The sequence below is a fragment of the Oryzias melastigma genome, linkage group LG7 (assembly GCF_002922805.2).
Source record: "Oryzias melastigma strain HK-1 linkage group LG7, ASM292280v2, whole genome shotgun sequence".
NCBI classification, from domain to species: Eukaryota; Metazoa; Chordata; class Actinopteri; order Beloniformes; family Adrianichthyidae; genus Oryzias; species Oryzias melastigma.
Genome location: NC_050518.1, coordinates 25,244,859 through 25,266,582, shown reverse-complemented (window position 1 = coordinate 25,266,582; position 21,724 = coordinate 25,244,859). Strand labels below are relative to the sequence as shown.

General features: G+C 39.9%; 2 protein-coding genes and 1 long non-coding RNA gene across 10 annotated transcripts in view; 2 read left to right on the top strand and 1 right to left on the bottom strand.

The window, feature by feature from the left end:
• Positions 1-16,573, top strand: part of LOC112159369 (neural cell adhesion molecule L1.1) — a 60,303-nt gene extending 43,730 nt beyond the window's left edge. For 2 of the 3 annotated variants that reach the window (XM_036212916.1, XM_036212915.1), the window contains 17 exons: positions 1,978-2,138; positions 3,470-3,629; positions 4,079-4,206; positions 4,288-4,389; positions 4,588-4,794; positions 4,981-5,051; positions 5,134-5,365; positions 6,728-6,834; positions 7,049-7,313; positions 7,867-7,989; positions 8,137-8,307; positions 9,548-9,661; positions 11,322-11,477; positions 11,927-12,049; positions 12,122-12,194; positions 13,779-13,790; positions 14,695-16,573. In XM_036212916.1, coding sequence (XP_036068809.1) covers positions 1,978-2,138; positions 3,470-3,629; positions 4,079-4,206; positions 4,288-4,389; positions 4,588-4,794; positions 4,981-5,051; positions 5,134-5,365; positions 6,728-6,834; positions 7,049-7,313; positions 7,867-7,989; positions 8,137-8,307; positions 9,548-9,661; positions 11,322-11,477; positions 11,927-12,049; positions 12,122-12,194; positions 13,779-13,790; positions 14,695-14,953 — 2,464 coding nt within the window. In that variant the 3' untranslated portion in view covers positions 14,954-16,573. Of the gene's footprint in view, positions 1-1,977; positions 2,139-3,469; positions 3,630-4,078; positions 4,207-4,287; positions 4,390-4,587; positions 4,795-4,980; positions 5,052-5,133; positions 5,366-6,727; positions 6,835-7,048; positions 7,314-7,866; positions 7,990-8,136; positions 8,308-9,547; positions 9,662-11,321; positions 11,478-11,926; positions 12,050-12,121; positions 12,195-12,312; positions 13,791-14,694 lie in introns of all 3 variants that reach the window. The other variant, XR_004948229.1, reaches the window with a different exon arrangement.
• LOC118598976 lies at positions 4,596-6,632 on the bottom strand. The gene is made up of 3 exons (XR_004948230.1): positions 5,853-6,632; positions 5,126-5,353; positions 4,596-4,728 (listed from the first exon to the last, which is right to left on the bottom strand). It is a non-coding gene; the product is annotated as an uncharacterized LOC118598976 (long non-coding RNA).
• Positions 16,574-19,217: 2,644 nt separating the features above from the next.
• myt1a (myelin transcription factor 1a) overlaps positions 19,218-21,724 on the top strand; it is a 29,265-nt gene continuing 26,758 nt past the window's right edge. For 3 of the 6 annotated variants that reach the window (XM_024293404.2, XM_024293401.2, XM_024293399.2), the window contains exons 1-2: positions 19,219-19,497; positions 21,576-21,660. In XM_024293404.2, the coding sequence (XP_024149172.1) occupies positions 21,606-21,660 (55 nt within the window). In that variant the 5' untranslated portion in view covers positions 19,219-19,497; positions 21,576-21,605. Of the gene's footprint in view, positions 19,498-20,870; positions 20,939-21,575; positions 21,661-21,724 lie in introns of all 6 variants that reach the window. The other 3 variants (XM_024293403.2, XM_024293402.2, XM_036212917.1) reach the window with 2 other exon arrangements.

Here is a 21,724-nt window from a genome sequence, read left to right as displayed (position 1 = left end):
AATTAGTCATCGACTATTTTAATAGTCGATTAGTCGTCGATTAGTCGACTAATCGTGGCAGCCCTAGTTTGAAGGCTGCCAAATCAAATCAAATCAAACTTTATTTATAAAAGTCAAACCTGTTGAATGTGATGAGATACCAGTATTTAGTAAATCTTCTTCCTTCTAACCTTCTGTACATCATGACCCCCCTCTTTGGTCTTCCTCTAGACCTCTTTCCTGTTTATCTCTGGCATCATTTTATCAACATCATCCTTGTTCCTCCTCCACCTGTCCAAACCATCTCCATCTGCTTTCCTGCACTTATCTCTAGAACATCTACCCTGATCTGTTCTTCTGATGGACTCATTCCTGATCCATCCTGGTCACTCCTGAAGAGAACCTCAACATCTTTATCTCTGCTTCCTCCAGCTCTGCTTCAGAGTCTTTAAACCAGGAGAGTCAAACTCAACCACACAAGGGGCCAAAATCCAGAACACTTTAGGTCTCAGGCCAAACAGAATAAACATTTATTCAACACTCTAAAACTACATTTTAAAACTGTAACTTTTTAACATAATTCTAACCTAGATATAATCCATTACCTGTGATAATGTTAGTGTGAATGCTGTAAGCTGAATTTGGCTGCTGAAGATGCTGAAATTGGTACCTAAAAACGCTGAAATAGCCCGCTAAAATATTAGCTAAATGCCAAATTAACAAAAAAAATCAGCTAGCATGTAGCTGAAATATTAGCTAAACTCCAACGTGGCCTAAAAAATCTTAGTAAATACCAAAATAGTCTAAAAAGCTAGCAGAATGACAATTTTTAAAACTTTAAAACCGTAACTTTTTAGCATAATTATTAATAATAAAAAGGCAGGAATATTATTCCGGAATAAATCAACTTAAACCTTAAATAACTTTCAATATTTTACCCTCCATAAAATATATATTTTGTCCAAATTATATAAGTTAGAAATGTGCACAAGATAACATCAGGTCATTAACAACAATCAAATAAAATGATCTGGAGGGCCGGATTCGGCCCCCGGGCCTCAACACGTGCTCTAAACCAACAACATGGCTGCTCTCACCAAAGTCTTCTACACATCTCCTTTCATTCTCTGGTCACACATCACACCTGGAACCTTCCTCCACCCATTCCAACCTGCTTGTACACCCTCCTCACAACTGTCCCACACATTGTTTTTCTGGATTGTTTGACTCCAAGAAGTCCTCTCCACCTCTGCTCCCTCAGCGCTCCTGCTCTCTTCTCTCACTGCAGATCACGATGTCATCTGAAAGTCACATTTGTGGAACACATTTCTATCCCTGGTTTTGATCACTGTGACCTGCAGCAAATCCTTCCTGATCTGTAATAATCCACCTCTCACTCCTGTGTCCAGCCTGTCATACTGAAGTTCTCCTCCACCTTTACCTCGTACTCCTGTCGTCTGTCCTCCTGAGTCCCAGTAACCTTTATCCTCTTAACACTCCTGAACTTCTTCATTCCACCAGGAAGTCTCCTCATCTGCTTTCCTCATTCCAGATGAAACACCAGTTTCCTCCCAGTCTCCATGATCACTGTAGCTCAAGTTATAGGATCCCCTGAAACCTGTCCAAATCATACTGAGCCCCTGTGTTCTTTCTAACCCGCTGACTCACTGATCCACGACCCTGCTGCCTCACTGCAGTTTGTTTTTTGCCTAATCTATCTCTGTTTAAAAAAGCATTTTTGCCAACGGAAAAAATGTTTTGTTTTTTATTGCAGGTGCCAATGTGGGCCATGAATGTGCATGTAGATAGTCAGAAACATAAGAAAAATTTATTGTTCTACTTTGAAAGGTTCTAATGTAAACATATAAACATGATAAACATTATATTACAATATTACAGTAAAATTTAAAGTCAATTTAACCAGTTAGCTGTATATTTAAATGTTATAAATAAACATAAACTGTGTGTGTTTATGCGTGCGCTCTTGTGTGTTTGCAGGGCACGGGGGGATATGGTTTCTCTGCTTTTGGATGCAAGGGCTTCACTTTTCACCAACGGGACTATTAGGTTGTCCGGTGTGAGCCGGGAAGACAGTGGAACGTACACGTGTTCTGTTACACACACGAACATCTCCATCACTGCCAACCTAGAGGTTTTCAGTAAGTCTTGTGCTGTTGAACTGCTCGTTTTCCTTTAAAGTGCAGCTAAAGTTTGTTTGTTTATTTGTGATATTGTTTTTTTAGATTCATCAACTACTTCCTGATTATGATCTCATTCAGGCACCCTGTTCCTCATGAGCTAGCGCTCTGCTTGTTTTGGAGCTAACCAAGCTTCAGTAATTACTGATTAGCTAGATTGAATGATCCCAGTTTCTGACTGACTGAACACACCTGATCCAGGTGAGCAGCACTTACTCACAAATCAAGCAGGGCGTAGCTCAGAGGGAACAGGATTGGAGACTAGTGCTGCCACGGACAATTATTTTAATAATCGACTAATCACTGACTATTAGATTAGTCGACTAATCAGGTCCTGAGCAAACTGGATGTAAAACACACATCTTTAGCTTTAAACTAACTAAAAACTCAATATATTCACACTAGCATTCTCTGCGATAATGCTAGTGTGAATGCTGTTAGCTGAATTTGGCAGCTGAAGTTGCTGAAATTGATAGCTGAAAACGCTGAAGCTGATAGCCTGCTAAAATATTAATTAAAGATCAAATTAGCCTAAAGAATAAAAAGCCTAAATTTAAAAACTTAAAAAAGCTTAAGGTAGCCAAAACAGCTAGCATGTTGCTAAAACATTAGCCAAAACTAAAATAGAGAAAAAAAAAAACGTGAAAAATCCTAAATTAGCCAAAACAGCTATAATGTAGCTGAAATATTAGCTACATTTCAAAACAACCTAAAAAACTAAAAAGAGCTTAAGTTAGCCAAAATAGCTAGCATGTAACTGAAACATTAGCTCAACTCCAAAATCGCTTAAAAAAACAAACAATCCTAAACTAGCCAAAGTAGCTAGCACGTAGCTGAAATATTTTCTTAACTCTAAAATAGCATAAAAACAAAAAAGCCCAAATTAGACAAAACAGCTAGCATTTAACTAAATATTAACTTAACTCCAAAATAGCTTAAAAAAAAAAATACTAAATTAGCCAAAACAGCTAGCATGTAGATGAAATGTCTGCTAAACTCCAAAATAGCCTGAAAACCTTAATAAATGCCAAAATAGTTCATAAAGCTAGCAGAATCCCATCGTAACTCTTAACTTTACTACACTCTGACTTCATATAATATAAAGTAATGACTAATCGACTATTAAATTAGTTGTCAACTATTTTATTAGTCAATTAATCATTGATTAGTCGACTAATCATGGCAGACCTCTTGGAGACCTCTGAAACTTTAGAAATAATAAAATAAGGTTTGATTCATGTCAGAGGTTATATAGTAATTATTTGAACAAAAGTCTGCACTTATTTTGTCAGACCAAACCATAATCTCTGAGGGCCCCAAGGACATCCGTGTTCTGGAAGGAACGACAGCCTTCCTGGACTGTGATTTCTACAAAGATCCTCGACTTCTCGATTCTCACCTCGTATGGAAGAGAGATGGAGTCGAACTGCAGGAGTCATTGCCAGACTACAGGTAAACACACAACAGTTTTTCACAAAATCGACTCAAGTTGTTCCCTGATACCGAACCAGTCACAAAAACATCAACTGAGGAAATGTGCAGGACATGTATGTAGCAGGTGTAACTTATGTCTTATTTGATTGATTGTGTTGGCCACACGCCTGTTATTATTTTAAGAGTACACGTGGATGGTCCATGTTAACCTGTTGGAAAGTCACTTTTACTGGGTACTAGGGACCAGTAGAGGAGAAATCTTTTTCTGTTACCAGATTTAATGTGTAGACAGATAATTTGTGTAGCCTTGGCAGCAACTTTGAATTAAAGATTATTATAAATAATGAATTTACTGATATTGAATTACAATTTTAGTAATGGTCAGGGTTAAAGGGTGAATGAAGGTAAATCTACTGCAGGACAAAGTGTGGGAATATTCATGTTTTGTTGTCTTTTTTTAAATCTAGGTATAAAATCTTTGAGAACGGCACCCTGAAAATGACAAAACTGCATTTAAACGACAGTGCCGACTACTCCTGTGAGGTCAGCACTCTTCTGGACCATGTCACTGCCAAGGGCTCCATCACTGTTTTAGGTGTGTGGACGGAATACGCTTTCAGTGTAACCTGGGCAACACTTCATGTTTCACACTAACAGAGTTCTTTTGCGTCCTTAGTGCCACCGCACTCCCCCAGGTCTTTATCTGTGTCTGGGGTCGGGGCCAGCAGGGTCATTCTCAGATGGGTAGCAGGACCCTCACACAACAGTCCCATCACAGGTAATGGATATCAAAACACAACTTCAACATGTAACCAGAAATGCAGCTTCTTTGAAGACATTGTATCTGATTGCTGAAAGTGATGCTTTATTTATTCAATCATGTTAATAGAGTGTCGTACAGGGAGCAAACAGATGGTTTCACAAACATTTGAGCGGTGGTTCTTATTTTGTCAAACATTGTTGTTCCTCCTTGTAGAGTTCATTGTGGAGGCAGAGGAGAAACTTCACACTGGAGAGGGGAAGGCCATTTGGAAGAAGTGGGAAAGAGTTTCTGGAAGTCACACCCAAACACAGCTCACTCTGCGCCCGTTCTGCACATACCGGTTCCGGATCATTGCTGTTAATGAAATTGGGGAAAGCAGGCCAAGTGAACCCACAGAGGACCATGTTACACCACCAGCAGGTAACACACCTGAACACACCTCTTATCTCCAGGAAGATGTCTGTATTCTAGCAGTGGATGGTCCTGATGGACAAAGTTGGGTCTTGTTCATACTTTGCTTGTATGAAGAGGATGGAGGTGTTTGTGTGAGTCATAAGAAATCCCATCTTTCATGTCTTTTCCCATTTTTTCCCCTATTTTCCACAGTTCCTGACAAAAACCCCACTGATGTGAGAAGCGACTCCAGAGACTCTGGAACTCTTAGCATTACATGGACTGTGAGTTCTTTGCATATTGTGTGGAATACGAACACTGGGAATACAACACCTAATTAAAATGAATTTGTATTTACCACCACAGAAAGTTGAGAAGCGCTTCCACAATGGCGACAGTTTCCACTATAGGGTCTTTTGGCGAGAAGCTGAGGGGGCAGGAACAGAAACAAACTGGAAACACGAAGATGTCTCATCTCCACCGTTCCTGGTCGTAAACACAAGTACCTACAAGCGGTTTGAGATCAAAGTCCAGGCCCTTAACTCCATCGGAAAAGGACCGGAGCCAGAGACGAGGATTGGATACTCTGCAGAGGAAAGTGAGCAACCATTGGGATTATTTAGTTTGAAACTGCATAATGGTTCAAAATGACCCCACGTAGATTGGTGTTTAATTATTCCAGAGATCCTGTTGGTGCTTTGAAGCAACATAGGTTGGTCAGGAATTTAATGATAATATTGAGTCAAACAAAAATCCTTTCATTTCTTTGAAGTCTGACATGACAAACTCTAAAAGACGAGGTCCCATAGCACCTGTACTGTCTCGCGGCGTGACTTGATGCTGCTAGACAGCAGATAAACAAATACAAGTAATTCTAAGTGAATGAGAGTTGCTTCTTTAATTTCTCTTCTTAAAAATACTTTTTTGTAACTAAAATAAGACAGAAAAAGATGTTCAGACATTAGCTTTCCATAACAAAGTATGACAGGCCTATTGTTAACAGACAGCTTGTGAGCGACATGTAACGGACACAAAACACAGTTAGACTACATCCTAAGAACATTAACAACTTATATTTCACTTACAAAGACGGAAAAATTCCAACGCTCGCACGCACCGAGTTGATTCAGCACAAACATGTCTGCATCTCCCAAGAAAATGTACTCGATTAAACCTAAAACTGCATGGCGAGAGCACTCACTCTGACACAAATTTAAATCAGAACCGTAACTAAAAGAACAGATGTCTCACTCTGACAATTTATCCAGCACGAACATGGCCGCATGTCCCTTGAATTATTATTTGTTTATTTTATTTTTTTTGCATCTCCTGTGAAAATGCGCTCGATTAAAATTAAATCTACATGGTGAGAGCACTCACTCTGACACAAATTTAAAGCGGAAACTTGACTAAAACGACAGATGTCTCACTTCAACAATTCATGCAAAAACGAAATGTTGAGAATGGTTTACTTAGAACAAAATACTATTTTTTTTTAAAATAATTTAACTAAAGCCATTATTACACCACCTGTTTGACACATTGGGAGTTCCACCACGTAAAAGTTCAAAAGGGCCGCTAGACTGCAGTTCTCTGCTGGATGGATCACATGTGGAGAACACATTTTAACCTTTTAACACCTGAGGCATCGCCTGTGACGTTTAAACACAAAATCTTTAACATACTGTAACGTTTCAATCATTAACACAATAATTACAGTAGATTCTGAAGGAGAAAAGCGGCTCATTGCGCTTTTCTGAGTTAGTCTCATAAACAAACTTAAATGAAGGAAATATCTTCATTAGAAAAATGTTTTTTTTTTCAAAGTTGCAGCTGATTTGTGTAATTTCACCACAATAACTTTTCTTAATGCAGTTAAAACAACTTCTTGCTCATTTATAATCTGACTTTAACACTGATTCCTAAAGCATGTTGTGTTTTCACGTTTCTCTCACCTCAGAACCTGAAGATTCACCCACTGAGGTTTCAACTGTCGTAAAGAACTGCACAGTGGCAGTGAGATGGAGGCCACCAAAGAGGGTCCGAGGTCTGCTTAAGGGGTTCAAGGTGCTGATTAAAAATCATTTTTTATTGTGCTTTTTTCATGTGTTTGTGAACCTGTAAAACACTTTGAGTATAAATAAGTTTGGAGAAAACAGGTAAAGGACACAGTAAAAGATACTGTACGTAGGAAACTTTAGGATACTTGTGTGGACAAATGTCTTCATCGGAGGAATCCCATCCTCAGTGAGACATTTAACTCCCCATTTCCTCCTGCCAGATCTATTTCAGGAGTTTGGGTCCCCGGAGTTCTGAGAGCCAGAGGTCTTCAGGCAAACACCACCATGTGGTGCGAAGAGAAAAACCAGAGAGAGGAAACCACAAAGACAAGAAGAGCTGGGAGCTGGAGGTAGAGGGGGCGGACACGTCAAAGGAAGTTGACGGTCTGCGCTGGTACTGGCGGTATGAGCTGTCGGTCACGGCATTCAACAGCAAAGGGGAGGGGCCTCCCTCGCCTCCACACCATTTTCAGACCCCAGAGGGAGGTGAGTTCAAAACCAGAGGTGGAGAGCAAACAGACTCACTGGATTGGTGTGCGCATGATTCTTGATTTGTTACTCATACAGTACATTTTGTGCGTAACTGTAATTGTACAAAAGTTACAAAATATAATTTACACACGCAGAACTTTATATTACAATAGTTTGAAACTAGCTAAAAATATAAATCTTTAAAAAATGTGCACAAAAGTCTTGTTACGCACACACAAAACTGCATTTATGCACGAATCTGATGTGAAACTCTTTTCACGTCCCCAAGATTCGTGTGTAAATGTTCCTAGAATGCTGCCTGATCAGAGTGTTCTTAAGAGTTGCATTCAAGCATAATTTAAACACATTTTTACACACAATCTTGAAGACATGAGAAGAGTCATCAGATTTGTGCATAAATGCAGTTTTGTGTGTGCGTAACAAATAGTTTTACAGCTTTATTAAGAACCAACCATTCTAGCATTTACTTCACAATCAAAAACGTACCTTTTGTCTCCAAGATCTTGACCCAGAACCTCCATGTTTTCTGTCCCGCGTGTCTTCACAGTTCCTGGTCCTCCTGCCGCTCTGTGGTTCAAAAGTCCTACAGACACAACTCTAGTTCTGCACTGGAGTCCTCCGCTGGATGCCAACGGCGTACTGGTTGGATATATGGTTCAGTACAAGGAAGGTCGGTTTGAGCATCTCATTAACATCACATCATCTTAATGACTTAGAACTTGATGAAAAAGAACTGGAGAACTTGTGTTCAAATGTCCAAACACATCACTTATTTTCAGTCTTGTACTGAAAATAGTTTTATTTTTCTTATCATCAGAGAGTCAAGACAGTCCGATGCGGATGCAGATGATCCACGATCCCTCGGTGAATCACATAAGGTTGAAGGATCTGAACCCCAGCAGTTATTACAGGTTTAAAGTCATAGCACAAACGGTGATTGGGGCTGGAGAGCCCATCAAGGCCAGGCTGGCCACTCTACTTGAAGGAGGTGATCAGAAGTTTTGCTCGTCTACATTATATTCTGTTTCTTCTTCATCGACCTGCATGCTGAACTTGTAAATATTAGCATGTTCTTTAACATTTAAAATAAAAGTATAACAAATGTTTCAGAAGAAAAAGGTTAGTTAAGGTTAGTTTGCAAATTCTTGCATATTGAACGGATTTGTATCAGGATTGTTTTTTATGTAAAACCAGATTTTTCAGACTTTATAACAGGAGTCTGCAAACTTTAACAGTTAAGGAGCCATTTGAGTCGATTTCTCACTGACCGAACCCAGTAGGAGCCACACATCCTTTAGAAAAAGAAGACTTTCTATTTATGTTATTGTTATTTTTAAATGATATTTTTTGACATAAATAAAAAAAAAACTTTAAGAGAAAATATATTTTTTTATCCCCAAATAAGAAACAAAATATAACTTCTAACATAAGTTAACAAGACTTCCTTTCAAAATAAAAGACTTCCTGTGTCACATAGGATCATCCCGATGGAGCTAATCTAGTGGTAGGTAGTGTAAAGTCATCAATGAATGAAAAAAAACATTTTTTTATGTTTGTGGTGCTTCTTAGCCAGAAATTCATAAACCTAACTTTCTAAAATTAAAGCAGAGCTATTGAATTGAATTTTTTTAACCATGAGGAACACTTAAAACACTGGAATTTGTCAAAATGATAAGTGATACGTTATTTTACTTTACTTTACAGTTACTTTTTTAAACTAAAAGCGTCGTATTTTTCTTTAACCAGAGAGCCACAATGGAGGCGTAGAAGAGCCAGACGTGGCTCTGGAGCTTTATAGGAAATGATGTGTTTCAAGTTACCATGAAAAACCATGAGAGTTAGAAAACATGCTGATGAAAGCCTTGTTAGGAACGGAAAACTAAAAATAATGTCTAAATCAGGGAATTATATAAAAAAAGACAGCAAAACAGTAAAAGAAATGACACTGATGGGGTAAAACGTGCTGTCTTCACAACTGGCAGCCACAATTTATTTGTAATCATCACTTCCAGAACGAGCGGTACAAGTCACACGTTTGGAAACATCGTTAGAGCTGAAAATGTCCAGAGTTTAGTGATGTAGGAGAACGGAGCCTGTACAGACTGAAACATCCAAGAGAATGAATGTCAAATATGACTAAATGTTTTATTATTTAAGAAAGATCAAATGTAAACCAGTATTTTTGCTTTTTTTTAAATCCCAACCTCTTTTTTTTTTCTCTTGGTCAGTTCCTCCATCAAATGTTACTGTTGATCCCAGTAACACATCCTTTAATCTGAGCTGGACACCTGGAGAGCGGAACAGGAACCACGGGTTTCACATCTACTACATGAAGAAGAATGGTAAGAACTGGAACTCTGAATACAGCAGGTGGATAAAACATCACACAGAAACTCACTGAAATGTGGTCAGATGAATGCAGGATCATTAAAACAACTCTTAACACGTTCCTCTCACAAACAGTCGTCTCCTCAGTAACCGTCTTGCCTCCACCGTACGAAAAAGTAGAAAGAGTTGAACTTTGATACAGACGTTCAAAACTTTAGTGAAAGATAACATTTGAATCGTCTAACTGTCCCCACAAGGATTGGGAAGCGCAGGACTTCCATTAATCCTTCTGTCATTGCTTTGCCCCGCCCTCATGTTTCCTGGCCAATGACTGAAGAGAACTTCAGTCATGTGGTTTTGTTTACAGGCTTTGGGTTGAAACAGAAATATCCATTTAAAGGCCGTCTGAATACAAACCGAGCGCCAGTTCAGAACTTGGTCCGGACCAACGGACTTTTCCAGTCTAGATACACCTTGATACACACCATGGGTCCATTAGTCTGGAAGTGGATGCATCAGAATGGAGCAGAACTGATTGTAGTTTGAATGTAACAACAAGCTTTTTCTGCTCCTGACTTACCACAATATGGATAAGGAAATACTCAGAAACGCAGTTTTAATCTTCATTTCTTTTTTATACCTCCTCCATCTGTGATAAAAATGCAACAAGAACACATTAAAAAACACAAAAAACATCATTTTCATCAGAGCAGGTCCTAAATGCTGTGATTTAAAAAGCAGAAAATGTTGATCCGTGTTTAAAATAGTCTACCGTTAGATAGGCCAAACCGAGTTAGTATCAGCTGGTCGGTTAATTATTTGTTGGGTTTAGTTTTTTCCTTTTTTTCCAAAATTAGAAAAATATGTTAGAAATTGGAAATTCTTAATTTTTTGGTAATAAGAAAAAAGGTCAATCAAACATTAAGATACATGTTAAGTGTTCAAATACCAAATAAGGTGCTTTTTACCAACCACACAAGACATGCACAGATGCTGCTGAGTAGTCACGTCTTTGATGGAGAACAATGATGGAGGAGCTGGATTTAAATAGGGAACAGTAGGAGATGTCATCAAAGTAATGTCTGCAAAGACAGAAACTTTTAGAATTAAAGAAGCAGACACCAAACCAGAGTAAGACGTTCTTCGGAAGAGACCCACGTCGGTTTGATCCCCAACCAAAATCTGCCGCAAGTTTGCAGAGACCCTTCCTTTATTAGAATTTTGGTTGCCAAGACTCAATCTAAAGATTCGTTTCAACCGTAACATCAAGAAATAAGCAGCAGCAACAACAGTAGAGAACCATAGAGACTGTCAACATGACGGGGACACCCCCTCACTGCCTACCCCCTCATGAACCACCAGGTTCAGGATGAGCTCAGTGATTATCTCTCAGCACCACAGGGTGAAGGACATTAGAACCCAGGACTGTTCTTCAGGAACGTAACCCTCCCAGACAATGAGACGTCCTGATGGTTGGATGACCAGCAATGTAGACCTTTCGCAACCAGTGAGGGGAGGGGCCAAGAAGCTTCTGACTTTTGGACCTAAAAAGTTGCTTCAGGACACTAGATATTTTAGTCTTAACCGTCGCACACACCAGCGTCTGAGCATCACATTCAGCATCATGCAGACTTTTTAATGTTTACGATGATTTTCTTTACTTTGTGTTTGTAGGAGCAGCAAGTATTCAGTGGGAGGAGTCGGAGATGGTCAACTCCACTCAGGGCTTCTACTCCCTGACGGGCCTCCAACCAGGAACACAGTATCATCTCAAGATCATGAAAGGGAACGACACTCAGTGGGAAGATGTTCTGTGGACTATTGGACCAGGTATTTGGACCGAGAAACACAATTTAATGTGATCTATTACCATGCTACTTACAGATTACCAGCATGTAGTAGTGAGATGTAAAAAAGTAAAATAAAAAAGATATCTTAAATATCTGCTGCGACATCCTGGAGGGTCTGATAACTGTGTACTGCTATGTACTCTGGTGTAAAATCATCTATAATTCTCTGCTTGCTGTAGTTCACCTTCAGCTGTATCTGACCCAACATGGTGGAAGCCAGTTTGTGATTGGTCGTCTTTTTGCTTACATCACACGTACACATAAAGCATATACAGTAGAGAGCACAACAGACTAACTCAAAGTTAGCTTCTCCGTCCTGATTTTATATCTTTTTACCAATATAATCCTGTTGCTTTTGAACCAATCACGACCCTCGGTAACACACCTGTTGTTGCTGTGTACCTGCTCTCGTGTCTCCGTGTCCACCAGTGCCGTCAGAGATGCCCGGGGGCGTGGCCTGGCTGACTGGACTCATCAGTGCCATCGTGCTGCTCGTTCTCATCCTGCTCATCTTCTGCCTCGTCAAGCGCAGAAAAGGAGGCAAATACGCAGGTACTCCTAAATACTCCTCAGTACTACAGCGGAGTCGTTTCAGGGTCTTGACTGTTGAGGTCTTCACCACAGTTAAGGTCAAAGAAGAGAAGGAGGTGGACTATGAGGCTCGGCCCATGAAAGATGAAACCTTTGGAGAATACAGGTGGGTCATCGCTTTGTTCCCCTAGAAGTTTTGAAGATGTTGATTTTTAATCTTTATTTTAAACTTTTCTCCTGTACTTCTTTACTTAACTTACCTTGAACACACACCTCACCCTCAGTCTCTCAGGAGCAGATCTGGTGTGTTTGTCCAAAGCCGTGGCTTCATTCCTGCACTGAGAGGCTCACATGTGGAACAGCCTCCTCAAACATCTGAGGACCTTCTGCCCTAAGAAGAGTCAAAAAAACATCACTTTAGTTCTTTACTGTCGCTTTAGTTACATTCAATCATATCCAGTTTTTTATGGAAATTTCAATCTTAACTTTTGTGTTTTTTTACAAAGTTTTTGTGCTGAATGTGAATAACATTTACTATATATATACATATATTTATAACTATACTTGTTTTCATGTGCAGTGTTTATAATTTATTTATCATTTGAGTTTTTTTAAACACTTAAATTTATATTTCAGTTAAATTGTTTCATTTTCTGTTATTTATTTCAGCATATTGTTACTGTTTTTTTCTTATTGTGTTATTTTATTAATTTATTTCATTAGATATGATAGTATCTTCTGGATTCTATTAACATTGTTTTTCTATTTTTTGTTTCTATTTGTGTATTTCTTTGCATTTTGTGTGTGTAATTGTTGTTTTATGTGTGTATTTTGTATTTGAGTTTGAACCATTTTTCTTCTTGTCTATCATAAGTCCTCATTTTTACAATCGATCATAGAATTTTATAGCATTTAGCACTGCAAAGAAAAGAAAGAACAGTCCTGTTTATTCATTATTGTATTTTTTCTTTAAACTTACATTTATTTTACATTTATTAAGTAATTTAGCTGATGTTTTTATTCAAAAGGATTTACGATAAAAATATATAACAAGCAAAACTTATCTCTGTTATTCCCATTTGTTTAAAAAAATGATGGCTTTGCTTAGCATTAAAATACAGTTAAAAATAGTTTATTACAATCAGTCAGAATTTCCTTCCACCTGCTGATCAACCAGAACAAAACGTGTCAGTAGATTGTGGAAATGAGGATTTTAATGTTTTGTTTCCTCAAGCGTACAATAGAATTCTAATCTAAGCCGGTATCTGTTTTGAAGTAAAGCAGAGGAAAGAATTGTGTTTGAAACTAAAAAGATGATAAAACCTTCTCTAAGGAGACTAATAATTCTCTGAATAAACTTTCACACATTTCATATTCAATCCACTTTCATAATATGTTTTCTCATGTTTGCCATGAGTCGTTGTGTAGAGAGACATCGGTGTTCTAAGTAAATGTTACACAAACTAAACATTTGGGAGACAAATGAGGCAAATTGTGAGTAAATTTCAACTTCTGTGGACTGAACCGCGAGCAGGAGGCTGACACAGATTGTTAATCCGCTTGATGAGTGAACAAACGTTCTTTTCAGTAGAAGTTTTTCAGATTTCTTTCATTTTTTCCTCTTTTCTGTCCACGTTGAGAGCTAAAGTTCTCCTTCTAACAGACCTAAAGGAAAACAGGACGTTTTAAAGTTCTAGTGTCTCCGTTTTTAATGTCTTTTTATCTGGGCTCGTTTCCATCCTGCTGACAGATCGCTGGAGAGGTAAGGCCGTCTACTTTCTGTTCTACTTTGCAACCATTGTTTCCGTGCTTCTGTTGTGTTGTTGAAACTCCATAGATTCCAGCTGGTCTGAAGCTCCTGATGGTGCTTTTCATTTGAACCTCAATCTTCATTTGTTTTTCCATCCAACCATTATTTTATTTTTGCCTGTTTCATCCTAGATGTGCTGCTGTGACACAAACTTTGTGATTTTCAACAAAGTCTGTCGGTGAACTGACATAAAACGGCAGCGTGACCTGAGAGTGTTCTCTTATTCCACCAACTGAATACAGTCATTCCTTCTTCTGTCATTGACAAATACGGAAGTTGGAGGCTGACTCCGCCCACAGCCAAAATTTGAAAATCCAGTCATTGGGCGGGGCTTGGGGGCTCGACTGTTATCATTACTGGAGCTGCAGATCATGACGTCAAACTTCTGAAGCTTAAATAGTTTCACCAATCACAAAATATAACTGTAACACCTCGATTCAACCATTAGGGGGCAGCACACAGAAAGTGTTTCACAATATTTTCAAGAATTAAACAATTTTAATTGATCAAAAATTTGGCAATGACCAACAGATAGCACTTTTAAAGCCTATTTATAGAGATCAACAGCCAAAAATAGTTGATTTTGGGTTTGTTTACCCTTTAAACTTCTGATTTATTATTGTTCTTGTAATGCAAAGTAAATCTCTGCAGTTCTTGTACTTCACAGAGAAAGTCAAACAAGGGGTCAGTTGTATAATCTCTAAAAAAGTACTAAATATACTGTCATTAATTGATCAAATCAGTTTTAAAGATAGTGATATTTGTTTAAATCTGTTCCAATTTGTCCCAAACTACAAATTCTCTGATGAACAAGCTGCTGCGGTTACCGATGACTGACCTGCGTGTTCTGTTTCAGTGACGGAGATGAGAAGCGCTCAGACAGCCAGCCGTCTATTTGTGACGACAGCAAACTGGGGAGCGTGGACTCTCTGGCCGAGTACGGAGACAGTGTGGATATTCAGTTCAACGAGGATGGCTCCTTCATTGGCCAGTACAGCGGGCGAGCAGCCCCCCCTCACGGCTTCAAAGGCTCCGATCCGACCTCGCCCGTCGATGCTGCTCCGCCTCTTCCTATCGTTCCATCCATGTCGAGCATCCTCAACCGGCCCAGCTAGACACACGACCCGGAACCAACAACACCACTGCCTGGATTTCAGTGAAATAATTAACTGTAGGAATATATTTACGGGAATTTGTGGTCTTTGACTTTTCTGCATCCTTCAATGTTTCAGAATGTACCGGTCCTGCTCTTGACTGCAACTCCAAACCATTTCTCACATGATCATTTGTAATCAAAAATAAGTGGTTTTTGGAGGAAGATGGGAAAGTTACCAGCTAATACCTCAGACAAACAACCTTATCGTAAAGCCAATAGGGAGCAATTAAAAACTCCTTTAAACAAGGAAGATCGTAAGTTTACTAGACGGCCCTGAAAAGGTGGTTCTGTCTTATGTTCGTGCATTAACTGACAGATGAATCAACAAAAACATGGTTGTCTGCCAGGCATTCCTATCTTAATCATATCAAACACAACTAAGCAGTGAACTAGTCATCATTGGTAACTAGAGGAATTCCCTACATGAGACTAGACATCCTGTTCTGGGTGAATGGATGTAAAACAACAGATTCCTAAACGAGTTCTCTTGACAGGAGCTTGTTATTTAGGGTTTGTTACCAATGAAACAGACCACTGCTCCTTCAGGCCTGAATGCCTGGAACATTTCCTGTTTGGCTCATTGGTAGATGAACTAGCAGTACCTGGGGACTATTGGTACCTTGGAACCAGTGGTGTCACTACTGCGCAAAAAAGCTGTAAATCTTTAAGTGGACGAGCAAGTCACCTCAAAAATGTTTTAGGCCAAGTCGATAACTTTATATTCAGGGACGGCGGCCCACACAGAACTCTAAAGCTGACATGGAAGGAGGCCTATGTAGTCGTGTAGATCAGGGATAGGCGACTCCAGGCCTCGAGGGCCGCAGTGTCTGCATGATTTCCTGACATCCAAGCCCTACTCATGACTGATTACTTGGTTCAGGTGTGTCCAGCTAATTAGAGCATGTCAGGGCAGGGTATGTTGGAAAACATGCAGGAATACGGCCCTCGAGGCCTGGAGTTGCCTATCCCTGGAGTAGAGGCTAGGTCCTAGTAGCAAAGGAACCTCGGCAGGGCAGGAGGGGGATAGAGAGCCAAAATGTTGTGATTCTCAGAGTGTAAATACAATATTGCTATTGCCACTTTTTGATTTTATTGTACGTCTTTTTTCATAAGATAACCAAATTGTATTTTCTTTTGGATACTTTGGATGTGTCCTGAAGTTGGCCTTTGCGTTGTACGCCGGACCTCAAAAGTATCCCGTCATGTGTCACTTCGTAGTTAGCAGGTCGTCACAGAGAACTAGAATCAGACGCCAGTTTTGCTCTGGGTTTATCCGTAGTGATTAGAAAACAAATGAATGATGATTTCGGAGTTTCTGTCTCTTCTTGTAAATGTGCACAGTCATACATACCTAGAAATAATGGAGGTTTGTACATCTGTAACCTGCAAAAGCTAAGCATTATAAACCAAACTAAAGCAAAATGTAAATGTTCTGTTGGATGCAGTCTCCAGCCAACTCCTTTTATTTAGGATAAAAGTTGCATTTGTCCTAACTCTGTTATGTAACTAATAACTCGGTTATGTAACTAACCTTGCCAGACTGTCAACGAATGAATAAACACTAACACTGGATAGAGCACCTCTGAGTTTGGCTCTTTTCCTGTCCATCAATGCTCTGGTTTCTTCAGAAGAATGGCAGCGATGCTCTTTGCCGGCGGCTGTGGTGCAGCGGTGGGGCGGTCGGCCTCTGATATGACCATTGCAAGTTGGATTCCCGCCTTGCCCACCCATGTGCTGAGGTGTCCTTGGGCAAGACGCTGGACCCCACATTGCCTCTGGTGGTTATAGGTTGGCGCCATTGTTAGGAAACGGAGCCGCCATCATTATGTGAACGGGACCATAAAGCGTTTTGGGCCTTCTAGGATGGTAAAAAAAAAAAAAAGTGCTGTTGACTGTAGCGGCCTGCAAAGCCTTCAGTGAAGGCCTGAAACTATCTGACAATAAGCATCTAAATTACAGAGAATTGTATTTTATTGATACATATATATATACATTTATCCAGCATATATTTTAAATGATTCTAATTGTTTCGTCAGCTTCTCTCGCCGCCCTACGCCTTGGCTGCGCTGCTGTCAGACTGAAACTTTCTAACCAATCAGATTGTAACCCTCACTTGTTGCTCGGTTCATGAAAGTCTTACGCCCATACCGTCGGTCCTCACTTCCGGTTTTGTGGCCCTCCCATAAGAAACACTCCTGAGTAAACCATAGCCATATATGGATTAAACGTGTTTATGTTGATCAGAATTTGAGTTAGAGTCTCTGAAGCTTCATGAGGACAGAAGATGATGTAATCGCCTCTGATTGGAAGGTCAAAGCTCGCGCTACCAAAAGCTAACTTCTTCTGTTCTCCAGGCGTAGGCAGTAGCTGCACTGGATTTTTGTCTGAATCACTCAATGTTTTGCAGTTAACAATAGAAGGCAGAGAAGTTGGTTTAGTTGTGGATTTATTGCGTAAACCGTTCTTAAGATGGAAAATATCTCCAATTAAAGTCAACAGTTCCTCGATCACACTGAAAAATGTAGCTGGAGTACAGTACTTCCCCCTCTCGCAGCGCCGGATGGATTTCCTCCATGTCTTCCCCCCCCCGTTAATCTAATTTCCTTCACCCTCCCCTCCACTCATCCATTCTCAGCAGAGCCCGGTTCCTCCAGCAGCATCCAGACCATGAACAGGGAAAACTTAAATCCTTTATGGGATTTAATTAATGTGAGATACTGAGATCCATGGGCTACATTTGAGTCTAATCTCAAGAGATAGAAAACAGAAAAATATAGATAAATGTATGTTTTTTTTTTTTCTTTTATGGGGAAATAGAATATTTTGGTGAAATAAATAAACTATTTGAGGCTCTGGTCGAGAAGGAGAGACTCGGGTGAAGGTAGAGATGAACTGTGGGAGCGGAAAGAGAAAAGGAAGAAGAGTGAAGAGGCTGCTCTATGTCTCCCTCTGCTGGTCAGAAAGATTTAAAGCAGTCATGAAAACGGCCTCTTCTCATTTAAAAGGAGTCTTGATATAATGACAGCGAAGTGACCATAGCAAAGACCTGCAGGGTGTTGGATCACTTTGACCTCAGAGTCCATTGAAATCCATATTTTTTTTTAATAATTTCTTTTCAATTGTTGTTTCACACTCTTGTAATCTGCAGTTCCCCTTCAACCTCGTTGATATGAAATGACACACATCCCTCCTGCTTCTCGTCCACTCAGCTCTGTGTTATGGTCACATAGTTGTCATCATTATCAAGTCCAATGTCTGCGTTCACTATGATTACATACACACCTGAGCCTGCTCCACACTACATTCCAGAACGTTCCGGGTCAACACTTCTGGGCTGGAAACAACAACGAAAAGCAGAAGTTCAAGTTTAACTAACAGGTTACAAAAAATGTCATCCATTCATAAACATTCGAGGATGAATAATATTTACAACAGGTTTCTTACAGTCCCCCTCCGATCTTTTGATCTATTATAAAATTGTTCCCAGTATTTTTTTATTATTATGATCATTCTGTTTTTAGCTAAAATTGAATAAAAAATAATTGTTGTTTTTTACAAAAACAGTTTCCACAGAACGGCAGAAGTTCACCTCTGAGTGGTGGACTGAAGTGTTGGTGTGGAGCGAGACACTGTTCCCGTCACACTCTCTCCCACTAGCTTACAGCCCCTCACACCCCAAACCTAGCATTACCAAAGCAGCAAAAACGACCATCCAGCCGAACAGTGTTGATCCAGATTCCAGGAAAACCAAGACGTTCATGGATCTATTTGTCTGTAAGTGTATTTTCTGAATTACAAATATGATCTTTTTTTAAACATTCACAACATATTGAATAAACTCAGTAGTTTTTTTATCTTAATCATCGTCAAATACCTCAAGAACATGTCAAACACAAAAAAATGTAAAATATTTAAGAGTATCTTTAAATTTGAAATAGTCTTCCCAACTAAAAGTTTGTTGTAATTCTGATTAAATTTTGCCGATTTTTAGGGGGTTTGAACTGAATTTCTGTTTTAATGATCAAACATTATTATTATTTTTTTTATTGATTCCACACTAAACTCAACAGTGTACATAAACAAATACTCAGCTGCCAGCGAACATACTCATTACTTCTGTACATCTTTAACCTGCTGTAAGGAACCGTTTTTCATGAGTTAAGAAAAAGAGAAAAATGATAATAAACGTATTTTTCTTGCAGTTTTCTCCTCGCGCCAGGAGGGGATGCTGCGCCCCCCTCGCCCCCCCTGACCCCCTTAGCCTGCAGTACCCCCGCGCGCCGGCAGGAGGCCGCGCGTCCTCTATCCATGGTGCTGAAGATCCGGCTCTGTCCGTGGTGCTCAGGGATCCATCCATCCACCCGGCTGCGATGCCGTTCCACTGACCGTGCGGGCGGGTCTTGCGGGTTCTTGCGGTGTGCTGCGGTGTCAGTGGCGGGGCCGCGCGGCCGTCGGCGCCTTTGGACGGGATGCGGGAGCGGAGGGGGAGGGGAGCGCACTGAGGTAAGGCTGCGCGCCGCCTGACAAAGACCTGCTGGCGCCGCGCGCGGCTCAGGCCGCAGACCCACAAAGCTGGAGGTCTCCGCGCTCACGGAGGTCCGGGAAGCTCCCGTGACGAGGACACATGACGCCGTTTGTGGAGCGCGTCGCTGCGTCGGTCGGATCGCGCGTGGCTGCGATCCTAAGCTGATTATTATTGTAGCTTCTGCCGGGCCTTCCGTCAGCAGCGCGAGGAGCGGGCTGGGTTCTGTCAAACCGGAACCCGTCCGAGCCCACCGAGCAGACGGTCCGTTTACCGTCCTTCAGCACCAGACACGCGGAACAGTGATCCCAGCAGAACCGAGAGGGTTCTGGATGGTCACAGTCAGTTACTGGTGCTGATCCAACACAAACCGAAGAATGAAATCTTTTGTTTTCATCTCAGTTTGTGATGTTCACTCCGCTTAGCCAAAGCAGACCGCACGGATCAGCGCGGATCAGCACGGATCACAATCCAGGACATGAAATATTCATGTATGAGGAAGAACCAGATCGAGTTAAAGGTGTCCACACGGAAAACTCATGTAAAGTCGATTTAAAGGTGAAAACAGGTCAAAGACAGTCACACGAGGGGCCAAAATCCAAAACACACCTGAGGTCACGGGCCCAACGGGATAAACATTTAATAAACACTCTAAAACTACATTTTTAAAACTTTTAAACCGTAACTTTTAAGCATAACTAAGACCTAGATATATAGCATTACCTGAGATAATGTTAGTGTTAACGCTGTAAGCTGAATTTGGCCGCTGAGATACTGAAATTAATAGCTGCTAGCTAGCAAAAATATTAGCTAAATGCCAAATTAGATTAAAATAAAAAAATATATAAAATCAAAATATTAGCCCAACTCCAAAATAGCCTATAAAACTGATAAAAGCCTAAATTAGCTAAAACAGCTAGCATGTAGCTGAAATGTTAGCAAAACTCCAAAATAGCCTAAAAATCTTAGTAAATGCCAAAATAGGCCAAAAAGCTAACAGAATGACAATTTTTAAAAACTTAAAACTGTAACTTTTTAACTTAAATATGAAAAGATAAAAATGCAGGAATATTATTCCAGAATAAATCAACTTAAACCTTAAATAACTTTCAATATTTTATTCTCCATAAAAATATATTTTGTCAAAATTATACAAGATAGACCATAAGAATAAAATACAATGATCTGGAGGTCTGGATGGAATTACATGGAGGGCCGGATCCGGCCCCCGGGCCTTAACTTTGACACGTGTACGTTTAAGTTTAACTATCCTCTAAACTATCCTAAAATCAGTCTTTTAATTGTGATTCTACAGTTTTTAGCTTTAAAAAATGTGTTGTTTTCTGGGTCATAGTGTCTGCAGAGCAGCAGGAGTTCATCAGAAATTCCCCTCTGAGTTGTGGGCGGGGCTTTCTGTGCTGAGTAAGCCTGACCTCATTTCCCATCATCCATTTGTTAAACTCTCTCCTGCTACACTATAAAAAGTGAAACATTGAATCAATGAACAGAAGTTCTGATAAACATTAGTTTTATTTTTATTTTGAGTTAAGTAAACCATCAACTACAAATTTTGATGAAAATGAATAATTTGAAATGTAACAAATGACAGAACTTTCTTTCTTTAGGACCAAACTTCTTTTATTCAGTTCAAATGTAAAAACTTTATTTTGTCTTAAAAGAAAAGTTCATGTTTTTGTCTATAATACTTCAATAAAACAATGTCCCACTTATATAACATATTTCAGAATAATTATACATTTCCTTAAATAATGAGTGTTTATCATCCTCCACAGTAGAACACAGACACTCACCTGAGCAGGTGTGAGCTCACCTTTGCACTCATAGTATGTGTGATACATGCTCCACATGTTGGTTTGTGATATTTGAGTGTTTGTGGATCATTGTCAACACATTCTGGGGTCATTTGCGTGACATTAAACTCGTGTGATTGTTGTGGGATCACAGAGCAAAGAGTTGAGCTTTGTGTTGCATAAATGGACCAACCCGGAGTCGATCACAAAAGCTAACATGTTTGTGTTTTTGTTTGTTGTTGTTGCAGCTTCTCACGTGTTAAACTGTCCTGATCCAGATGAGTCAAGAGACGACGGAGGTTCGAACAAGAACCCGCTCCAAAGGCATCAAAGGTAGACTCACAAACGCAGATTTACACACAGCTAACACAAACTTTGTATCATGTAAACACAACAA